The 12,011-nt window shown below is 44.3% G+C and overlaps 1 protein-coding gene across 4 annotated transcripts in view; it reads right to left on the reverse strand.

The window, feature by feature from the left end:
* DYM (dymeclin) overlaps positions 1-12,011 on the reverse strand; it is a 343,122-nt gene that overhangs the window by 280,465 nt on the left and 50,646 nt on the right. For all 4 annotated transcript variants that reach the window (XM_075840896.1, XM_075840904.1, XM_075840919.1 and 1 more), the window contains 2 exons: positions 10,981-11,074; positions 7,211-7,344 (listed from right to left, as the gene is read on the reverse strand). In XM_075840896.1, coding sequence (XP_075697011.1) covers positions 7,211-7,344; positions 10,981-11,074 — 228 coding nt within the window. The remainder of the gene's footprint in view (positions 1-7,210; positions 7,345-10,980; positions 11,075-12,011) is intronic.

The following is a 12,011-nucleotide window of genomic DNA, read 5'->3' on the forward strand; positions in this document are numbered from 1 at the left end:
ACGCAACTTAATACTTATTGCCCAGATTCTGCAGTTTAGAGAAATATCCCACATGTGGCTCTAGTGTGGTAATGGACTGAAGCACCGGCCTCAGAAGCAAAGGAGCACCTGGTGGATTTTGAGCCCTCTTTTTTATTAGGCACCATGTCCGGTTTGAAGAGGTCTTGTGGTGCCAAAACATTGGAAACCCCCCAAAAGTGACCCCAATTTGGAAACTAGACCCCTTGATGAATGCATTGTAGTTTTCTTGGGGTGCATGCGGCTTTTTGATCAGTTTTTATTCCATTTTTAGGTGGCGTGGTGACTAAAAAACAGCAATTCTACTATTGTTTTTGTATACTTTTTTTTTTTACAGCGTTCACCGCGCGCTATAAATGACATATTCACTTTATTCTGCGTGGCGATACGATTACGGCGATACCAGATGTTTATAGTTTTTTTTTATGTCTTATGGCGTTTGCACAATAAAATACGTTTTGTAAACAATCATTCACTTTTTGTGTTACCTTATTCTAAGCGCCATATCGTTTTTATTTTTCAATCAATAAAGCCGTGCGAGGACTTATTTTTTGCGTAACGAACTGTAGTTTCGATCAGTACCATTTTTCGGTACATGCGACTTTTTGATCTCTTTTTATTCCATTTTTTGGGAGGTGAAGTGACCAAACAATTGTGATTGTGGTACGGTTTATTAATATTTTTTTTTACGGCGTTCACCGTGCGGGATAAATAACAAAATAATTTTGTAGTTCAGGCCGTTACGGACGCGGCAATACCAATTATGTATAGTTTGTTTGTTTGTTTATATATTTTTATTAATAATAAAGGACTGATAAGGGAAAAAGTGGGACTTTTACTTTTATTACTTTTAAAACTTTTATTTTCTTATTTTTACACATCTTTTTTAAACTTTTTTTTTACTTTATTACTTTGTCCCACTAGGGGACTTGAGGGCAGGAGGCTCTGATCGCTATTCTAATACACTGCACTACATGCGTAGTGCAGTGTATTAGAGCTGTCAGCTACTCACTGACAGCAAGCATAGTGGGTCCTGACGTTGTCAGGACCCACTAGGCTTCCGTCTATGGCATAGCCGGACGCCATTGTTTGGTGTCCGGTTGCCATAGTCACCATCGCCGGCCGCTATCGTGTAGCAGGCCGGCGATGGCGGATTAACCCCTAAGAAGCCGCGATCGCTATTGAACGCGGCTTCTGAGGGGTTAATCGGCGGGGGAGCTCCGCGATCGGTCCCGGCACATTGAGCAGTGATAGTCTGCTGTCGGAAACAGCAGCTATCACAGCTCATGAACGCGCCCCGCGCGAACGGCGCCGTGTTTACTCCATGACCTACTATTAGGTCACTGAGCGCGAACGCTACAGTTAGCATGACCTAATAGTAGGTCATGGAGCGTTAAGGGGTTAAGAAGGACTTTCCACATTATTAAGCAGGCCACAGGTTTCACGCAATATGGGAAAGAAAAAGGATCTCCCTGGTGCCGAAAAGCGTGAAATAGTGCAATACCTTGGACAAGGTATGAAAACATTGGATATTTCAAGAAAACTTAAGCGTGATCATCGTACTGTGAAAAGATTTGTGGCTGATTCAGAGCACAGACGGGTTCGTTCAGATAAAGGCATAATGAGGAAGGTTTCTGCCAGACAAATTAATAGTATTAGGAGAGCAGCTGCTAAAATGCCATTGCAAAGCAGCAAACAGGTATTTGAAGCCGCTGGTGCCTCTGGAGTGCCGCGAACCTCATGGTGTAGGATCCTCCAGAGGTTTGCAAGTGTGCATAAAGCTATTATTCGGCCACCCCTAAACAATGCTCACAAGCAGAAACGGTTGCAGTGGGCTCAGAAATACATGAAGACTAATTTTCAAACCGTGTTGTTTACTGATGAGTGCCGTGCAACCCTGGATGGTCCAGATGGATGGAGTAGTGGATGGTTGGTGAATGGCCACTATGTCCCAACAAGGCTGCGACGTCAGCAAGGAGGTGGCGGAGTCATGTTTTGGGCTGGAATCATGGGGAGAGAGCTGGTAGGCCCCTTTAGGGTCCATGACGGTGTGAAAATGACCTCTGCAAAGTACGTAGAGTTTATGACTGACCACTTTCTTCCGTGGTACAAAAAGAAGAACCGTTCCTTCCGTAGCAAAATTATCTTCATGCATGACAATGCACCATCTCATGCTGCAAAGAATACCTCTGTGTCATTGGCTGCTATGGGCATAAAAGGAGAGAAACTCATGGTGTGGCCCCCATGTTCCCCTGACCTCAACCCTATTGAGAACCTTTGGAGCATCCTCAAGCACAATATCTATGAGGGTGGGAGGCAGTTCACATCAAAACAGAAGCTCTGGGAGGCTATTCTGACATCCTGCAAAGATATTCAAGCAGAAACTGTCCAAATACTCACAAATTCAATGGATGCAAGAATTGTGAAGGTGATATCAAAGAAGGGGTCCTATGTTAACATGTAACTTGGCCTGTTGAGGTTTTTTTTTGATTGAAAGAGCTTTTGATTTCTGGAAATATGACCTCCTGATGCTGCAAATTCAACAAATTACCATTTTTGTTCTCTTTACAACCTTTAAAATGTTTTGATCTCTGTTGTGCATAATAATTTGAAACAGTGCATTTTGAGTTTTTTGATTCCCAAAAAAAAAACCTGTTACCATTAGGAGATTTGTTCAATAAAATTCGCATTCCACTCCAATGGTTGATGGCTTGAAGACTATACTGACTGTCATTTGCATTGACTATTTAGGAAAATCAGCGAAAAATAACATTTGCATAATAATTTGGAATGCGTTTTAGAGACACACACAGTTACAGCAGGTGCGGGGAGGGCGTCGGGGGGGGGGGGGGGTCACGAGAGCGGGGGTCTGTGAGACAGAGAGAGAGAGAGGGACAGACAGAGACACACACATTACCTGCAGTGCAGATGGTCTTCATAATGGCGCCTGCGCAGAACAGAGCCAGATGGCAGACACAATGAACGGTTCCCGTTCATTGCGTCCTATGCCCTGTGCTGCCGTATTCCATCTGTGCATGTGTCGTTAAGAGACACATACACACATGAAATAAAACATGGCAGCCCCCAGTAAAGTAAGAAAGTGTTTAAAAAAAAACAACTGTGTGTGAAAAATTAAATAAAGTCAATACTTCATTAAACAAAAACACAAATTAATAAAAAAATAAAAATCATGACACTGTCCCTTTAAGCTCACCCTCTGTAATGGGGGAGTCTATCAAAACTCTATCCTCTTCAGTGAGAACAGATAAATTTAGGGATTCTAGTGTAAGAGGAGTCATATTAGGAGTGTTCTAGCAACTAGCATAAAGATTGGCATAAAAATCTTTAAAAATATTATTTATCTGTTGTGGGTGACTCTGCGGTTGACCAAACTGATTCTTTAACCTAGCAATAATAGAATGTGACCACGGACCTTTAGATAATCTAGCTGGGAGACTGCCTGCTTTGTTACCAAACCGGAACAATTTTGCCTCTAAGGCCGAACGCTTCAGCTTCTCGCCCTTGGCGAACCACACCTCAATCACCCTTTGCCTTTGTCCAAGAATCTCTGTTGACTGGAGTAGGAGAACTCTGGAAAAGGGTGTATGATTGCCTGAGAGTGGCGCTTAGATCGCACATTTTTTGTTTAGTGACTTTCTGAAAGTTAGAAACGTATGCCATAATGTGACCCCGCACGACAACCTTTGCCGTATCCCAATAAAGCTGAGGATTAATTGCAGGAGCTCCGTTTGTCAATTCAAATTCCTGCCACCAACCTTTAAGTCGGCTCTGGAAAGATTCCTCTGAAGCGAGATTAGATGGAAATCTCCATAAGAAATCAGTACCAGGGGGAAAACAGTCATGTATGTCTAATATCACAGGAGAGAGATCTGAAATGAGCATCGGCTCTATTTCACAATGTCCTACTCGTTGCAGAAGAAGGGGAGATACTAATGTGTAATCAATGCGCGACCAGGATTGATGTGGGTGTGAATAATGAGAATATTCCCTGCCTTCTGGGTTGTGTAAACGCCAGACATCGTGCAAATCGGTTTCTGTAAGAAACGTCTTTAATATGGCTTCCCTTGTGGATAAGGAATTACCTCCCACCCGGCCTGCATTCGGGTGCAAAACCACATTCAGATCACCACCTAAAAATTTTTGTGGAAAGTGGTCAGCTCCAATAATATTGCTCAGGCCATGGAAAAAAGATGAGCTGCGTACATTTGGGCCATACACATTATACAAACTAATTTGATCCGTGGGACTAGTAAGCAACACCTTTATCCAACGGCCCTCAGAACCCTTAGAGATTTGTGAAACCTTAGAGAGCTTTTGGTGCACAAGAATAAGAACTCCTGCCTTTGATTCCATAGCCGGAGATCCAAACACCTGCCCTACCCGTAACTTCTCCTTTAACATTCCACTATACAATTCTCATATGAAGGCACAATGAAAGTGTTAGGAGTATAGACGTCCCCGAGCATGGATTCCCTCCCAACTAACAGAAAAAGCAAACTTAGAACTTTAATCTATAAAAGTACAGCACTTGAAGCGTGGAGCATTTCTCTAACTCCCACCCGATGCTGCAATAAAACTTCACTTATTTCCGACACGCGGAAACACAATACTACAAAAGCATGAATATTGCGCATCATAGAAAAATCATTAACAACGTCCATCTTTACGCCCGAGGAAGCAAAAAAGACTGAAACATCGCGTATGTCCATACTACCGTTCCTAAAACGCCAAAGCATATGAAAAGACCGGTAATGCAGCCATATCTCACCCGAGTCAGGTAAGTAGACAAAGATCCAACCCAGGACAGTCAATCGTCTGCAAATAAGAAAGTATCTGTCCGCTGAAGTTGAAGATCTGAACATAATCCGGTAGCAACTTGAGAGGCGACGAACCCACTGTGACTTTGGAGAAGATGAGGAAAGTGAAGTATTGTCCCGAGATTCTCCCTCTGGAATCCAGATGTAGGGTGGGTAGAAGTAGTAGGGGGGACTCTTAGGTGACGAGGGCTGCATTGCCTGCAAGGGCCTCTTCCGGAGACAGAAAAGATTCTACAGACCCATGCGCGTGGAAGATTTTAAGGACCGCAGGATATAATAAAGCAAATTTCACCTGACGCTTGTATAGACCCGAGCATATTTGGGAGAAGGCTCGTCTTTTTTTTGTAACCTCCGCCGAGAAGTCTCCAAAAATTAGAATACGATGACCCCTGTGATCCAAACCATCTTTTCTGTTTTTGAAAGATTTTACCAAAGACATCCTGTCAGAGTAATCCAGATATTTAACGATAACTTGTCTCGGACGATCTCTCGCTGCAGTAGCGTCTCTGCGACTGTCCAGTTTTGACGAATGTAAGTCAGCCCCAATTCTATGGACTCTTTCCATACTACAAGGATGATGTATCCCTAGGGCTGCAGGCAAACCAAGCTCGCACAGGCGTCTCCGATCTTTTGACGGTACGGATTCCGGCAAACCAACGATCCGTAAATTGTTCCGTTGTGATCTATTCTCAAGATCTTCGACCCGCTCCCACAATTTCTTGTTTTCTAGACAAGTATCTTGAACATGTCGCAGATCCATAAGCTCAGAATCCACGTGTTGCACCACTATTTCTAAGATATCTAGACGTTCGCCATGTTTCGCCACAGATGCATGCAGCTGGGTCAGTGAGGCTGCTATCGTCTTAGATGAAGATTCTTGCAGATCTGGAGAGATCAATTGCGCCACCAGTATCGCCAACTTTTTGGAATCAATTAGACAGGATGAGTCTCCTATGACGGGATCTTGTGAGGAGCTGTGCTCCGTATAATCAGGCGTGGTACTAGGCGGGAGAGAGCTGTCCGCCATGATAGGATTCTGCTCAGCCACGTAGCCCGATTTGTTTTGTGTTCTGGTTTTGCCCATAACAGAGACAAATCTGTCCATGCACTCACCGGGCAGTCCGGGCCGTCCTCCGACCGGTAGCTGGGTGATCCATGCTTCCCCAGAGAGGAGTAGTGAGGTCTGACAGGACGATATGTGGAGTGAAGGTAGGAGCGCTCTTAAGCGTGCATCCCTACATGCTGGTGCCGAAATCCGAAGTCCAGGGCTATATTTTTTAATTCAACCATTTTGTGGTACATAGAGATTAAGTATCTTTATTTAACTTTTTTGAAAAAGCGATCTGCTGTTTTGGCGTAGTCCACCGTGCAGTTCAAATAACATGTTAACATTATTATACGGGTCGTTACGATTGTGGAAATATCATACATGTGGGAACTATTTTTTTTTAACACTTTTACAAAATAAAAACTTTATGGAAAAAAATGTTTATTTTTACTATGAAAGGTTTATTTTGAAATCAACTTATTTAATTTTCTTAGCCCCACTACGAGACTTCAAAATGAGATCACAAACTTCACATGATACGCCGTATACCAAAGCCTTATTGCCGGTCAGTAATAAACTGACAAGCAATCAAGACGTTTCTTTGTAGTGGCCTAATTGGCATAAAGCCATTACAGACTGCCCATTGGTGCCAGGCAATCGCTTTGCGGTGTGCCAATGGGAGGATAGAGGAAGCCCCCTTGCTCTGTGAAACACCTTAAATGCTGCCATTGCTATAGACTGACATTTAAGTGGTTAAATGGCCGGGATCCAAGGTTTCTCTGATCACCAACAGGTCAATCACCGCCAGGCTCCCTCAGTGATCGCGCGAACAGCTTCTGTGCCTATGTGATCACCCTGACATACATGTTCGCCAATTTCATTTTGCAGGAAGGGATAACACAATCTTGCAATTCAATGGCAGAAAGTGGAGATATCTCTTAACGTCGCTCATTTTGGAAACACCCAGAACCTTTATGGGTGAACTGTCCGGATCTTGGGTGTGATGTCAATCAATGGTAAAGCGAATCAAATATATTAGAGATACAATGACTATGTATAGGGGAGAGTTGGACTAGTTGCCCGTCAGTCTAAATTACTTTAATGCTGACATGAATAAAACATGTATAAAAGGTCCACCTCAAATACTGTATATTCCTGTATACTAGAAGCGGGTCCTTACCGGCTTGCCGGAGGTACAAGTGGATGTAGGTATAGCGCTAAGGAAACGTGACCTCAAGGATGGCGATAAATACCACACTGGGTTTGTACTAGTGACAGTAATAACAAATATACAATATGGACTCACCATAGGATCCAGGTTCTCTCTTCTGATAGGAGAATTGGAGTAGCAGCTCCTCCTCGGAAACATGGGAGATGAACACTTTCAGTAGACAGCAGATTATAAAAAGGGCGTTGTGGGCTTGCCAGATGAAGAGTTGACTGTAAGAAAGAAATCAGTTTTATTTTGACAAATATATCCCCTTTAACCCCTTAGTGACCAGCCTATTTTAGACCTTTTTTACGTTTTTCCATCGTCTCATTCACAGAGCTATAACTTTTTTATTTTTGCGTCGACATAGCTGTATAAGGTCTTGCTTTTTGCGGGACAGGTTGTATTTTTTTTTAATAGCACCATTTTGGGGTACATAGAATTTATTGATTAACTTTTTGGGGGGGGGGGGGAATAGAAAAAAACCTGCAATTTCAGCACACTTTTTTTGCATCCTAAATTTACGCCGTTTACCGTGTGGTATAAATAACACAATAACTTTATTCAGTGGGTTGTTGCGATTGTTACAATACCAAATCTGTATAGATTTTGTATGTTTTATTACTTTTACACAGTGAAAACACTTTTTTTTTTTTCAAAATCATTTGTTTTTGTGTCTCCATACTTGAAGAGCCATAACTCTTATTTTTTCACCGATGCAATTGTATGAGGGCTTTTTTTTTGTGCAGGACGACTTGTTTTTATCGGTACCATTTTGGAGTAGATGCACATTTTTGATCACTTTTTATCATATTATTTTTTTTTAAGGCTGGAGTCAAAGAAAAAAGCAATTTTTGCATGTTTTTTTATTTTATTTTTTACGACGTTGACCGTGCGGGTTAAATTATGTAATAAGCTTATAGTTGGGGGTCATTACGGACGCGCCGATACCAAATGTGTGTAACTTTTTTACTTTATTTTGTTTAATAATAAAGCAATTTGTAAGGGGAAAAGGTGTTTTTTTCACTTTTTATTAAACTTTGTTTTTTTACTAGTCCCACTAGGGAACTTCACTATGTGATTATTCGATCGCATTTATAATACACTGCAATACTTCGGTATTGCAGTGTATTATGCCTGTCCGTGTAACATGGACAGGTGTCTGCTACAGGCAGACCTGGGGGCCTTTATTAGGCCCTCGGCTGCCACCGGAGACACAGACACTCGGCGATCTTATTGCCGAATGTCAGTGGGATGAGAGGAAGCTCCCTCCCTCTCTCCAAAACCACTCAGATGCGGCGCTCACTATTGAGCGCCGCATCTGAGGGGTTAAATGGGGGAGATCGATAATTATCAATCTCACCCGTTAGAGCAGGGACGCCCCCAGCCCTCAGCTACCTCTGGCAGCTGAGAGCAGGGAGATTTAACGGCTCCCTGCTCTGTTTATTCCGATGCAGCGCCGTGAAAAGGCTATTCCATCGGAATAAAGCCCATTAGTGACCGACGTGAAAACACTATGGTGCGGTCACTAACGGGTTAAGATCTTGGCAGAAGAAACGTGTCAGGTCTCCATTTCTGCTCTGACACAGCTTAGTATAGAGGAGACACTGAGGAGACATTATATATATATATATATATATATATATATATATAGTTTTCTATTACTTGATTTATTATTTTCATGTAAAGAGCTGTTTAACTGCTGCCAGGACGCCTACTCAGAAAAAGCCTGCGAGTCCTGCTTCTCCCACCAGCTCATAGAGAAAGCCTGCGAGTCCTGCTTCACCCACCAGCTCATAGAGAAAGCCTGCGAGTCCTGCTTCTCCCACCTGCTCATAGAGAAAGCCTGCGAGTCCTGCTTCCCCCCAACTACTCAGAGGAAGCCTGTGAGTCTTGCCTTGTTCGACCACTCGTAAAAAAAGCCTGTGAGTCCTGCTTCCCCGGCCCACCCGTAGAAAAAGCCTGCGAGTCCTGCTTGCCCACCGCACTTGTAGAGAAAGCCCGCGAGTCCTGCTTCCCCACCGCACTTGTAGAGAAAGCCCGCGAGTCCTGCTTCCTCCGTCTACTCGTAGAGAAAGCCTGCGAGTCCGGCTTCCCCAGCCCACTCGTAGAGAAAGCCTGAGAGTCCTGCTTGCCCACCGCACTTCTAGAGAAAGCCCGCGAGTCCTGCTTCCCCACCGCACTTGTAGAGAAAGCCCGCGAGTCCTGCTTCCTCCGTCTACTCATAGAGAAAGCCCGCGAGTCCGGCTTCCCCAGCCCACTTGTAGAGAAAGCCTGCGAGTCCGGCTTCCTCAGCCCACTCGTAGAGAAAGCCTGCGAGTCCTGCTTCCCCAGCCCACTCGTAGAGAAAGCCTGCGAGTCCTGCTTCCCCAGCCCACTCGTAGAGAAAGCCTGCGAGTCCGGCTTCCCCAGCCCACTCGTAGAGAAAGCCTGCGAGTCCGGCTTCCCCAGCCCACTCGTAGAGAAAGCCTGCGAGTCCGGCTTCCCCAGCCCACTCGTAGAGAAAGCCTGCGAGTCCGGCTTCCCCAGCCCACTCGTAGAGAAAGCCTGCGAGTCCGGCTTCCCCAGCCCACTCGTAGAGAAAGCCTGCGAGTCCGGCTTCCCCAGCCCACTCGTAGAGAAAGCCTGCGAGTCCGGCTTCCCCAGCCCACTCGTAGAGAAAGCCTGCGAGTCCGGCTTCCTCAGCCCACTCGTAGAGAAAGCCTGCGAGTCAGACTTCCTCAGCCCACTCGTAGAGAAAGCCTGCGAGTCCGGCTTCCCCAGCCCACTCGTAGAGAAAGCCTGCGAGTCCGGCTTCCTCAGCCCACTCGTAGAGAAAGCCTGCGAGTCCGGCTTCCTCAGCCCACTCGTAGAGAAAGCCTGCGAGTCCGGCTTCCTCAGCCCACTCGTAGAGAAAGCCTGCGAGTCCGGCTTCCTCAGCCCACTCGTAGAAAAACCCTGCGAGTCTGGCTTCCCCAGCCCACTTGTAGAGAAAGCCTGTGAGTCAGTCAGTCATGCTTCACCTACCTGCTCATAGAGAAAGCCTGCGAGTCCCGCTTCCCGCGCCCATTCGTACAGAAAGCCCGTCAGTCATACTTCACTACCTACTCATAGAGAAAGCCATTGAGTACTGTGTGTGTGGTGATCGAATTATGGCTGTATTGTGTGGAGTCACAATGGGGCACCCATAGAAGTCCATGGGGCTGGTCCCTTGATTGTACATCCCTATGCCTGTGTAGGCCGGTGTTGTCCATCCTTCTCTATTATAGGGATCTTTGGAGACAGAGACTTCCTGAGAAATACTTGTCGACAATAGCAACCTGTGATTTGTGAAATGCGAACCGATCTTGGCCATCATATTAAAATGGTTCTCTTGTATCGAAACTGGACTCTTGAGTTAAGTCTATTATTTTGCACCTAACGCTCTTAATGTTTTTGTGTGTTTTACAGGCTCGACCAACCTAACGCTAGTGCTGCATCGGAGACTATATTTTACAGTAATCGTCCTAGAAGTTGTTTTGTATGCCTAAATGTACAACTTTTTTCCACCTCTGAAGTGCCGGAAATCGATTAATAAATGAGGGCTATTCCTTTTTTTGCTATTTCTAGTTTTTAAGTGCCCGGCTTGCTGTCAGTGACCAGAAACAATCTTCTTTACATTCAGACCTGTCCTGAAAACGTGCTTATGACAACAACAACCAGTTAATGGGGAGTTCCAGTGATCCTGACCTTGGGGGCCAGTCACTGGCAGGAGAGGGTTATTTTCTACATGGATAGTGACCATCTATAAGGACAGGAGGCTTTGGCTGGAGATCATTAACTTCTTTATGAATATACATATATTTACCAGGCTTTATCTGCTGTCAGTGCTAATCTCATTCACTTACTTCTGACATTCTGCCGAGATCTTCAATTCTTTCGTCCTTGACAAAAATACCCTAATTAGAGCGCCGAGATTTCCTGTTCTTGGGTTGTTCTCAACTGAAAAGAAAATGCAAAGATTAGACTATAGACTATAATGATAAAGATGCTTTGTTTGGTATGAACGAAAACAGGAGCATATCTATTAGGGCCGCAGAGGCAGCAGTCACACTCAGACTTCGTGCCTGAGGGGCCCAAGAAGAAGACACAGTATTATTAACAGCACATGGTAGGTGGGGGTACCCGTACATATTCTGCATTGGTGCCCAGGAGCTACAAATGAGGCCTCAACTAAAAGATCAGAGGTAGCCGTGGACACAATGGCATTTATGAACGGTTCACATAAGAACATAAGTTCATACATAAAAAGTTCATCTTTGTTCAAAAATCAATATCTGGCTCTGCTGAAAACATTTTGTGTGTCATCCAGACCTCTTCTTCCTCTTGTAGCAGGTAAGTAGCTATGTTACAGCAGCCCTGTTTGGCAAATACATTACTATTATTTAGTTACTGAGTCACCAATGCTTCGTAGTCACACATTGCCCCTTGCCCATACATAAAAACAACCCAGCTGGTGCTCCTGAACCCCCCACCTCCAAAAGACTGAGTAATGACACATGGTACTTTAGTTTGTAAGGTAGCGTGTATGTGGCCTCGTAGTCCTGGACAATTACATACCCTAAATTAAAAAGGTGTCTGTCCTGGTGACCGGACCAAAAAAAAAAGCAGCACTGATAAATTCTCGGAAGATTGAATAAATTGCCATCAACTTCTATTATTTGTGATCATTGTGTCACAAAGGCATCAGTAGATATATGAGAAGCTTAAAAATCAAAAATCTATTAGCTCTTGGTCAGGAAATAGAAAATGACAAAAGAATGTAAAGCAATTGGAGTAAGAAAATATCCCTGTCTGAAAACGCTGTCATTTTCAATGTAGTTCTTTGCTGGGGAAGTTATATTTGTTAAAAGGGTACCCCCAATGATAAGCTGATCAC

This window comes from Rhinoderma darwinii, chromosome 1, assembly GCF_050947455.1.
Source record: "Rhinoderma darwinii isolate aRhiDar2 chromosome 1, aRhiDar2.hap1, whole genome shotgun sequence".
NCBI lineage: Eukaryota > Metazoa > Chordata > Amphibia > Anura > Rhinodermatidae > Rhinoderma > Rhinoderma darwinii.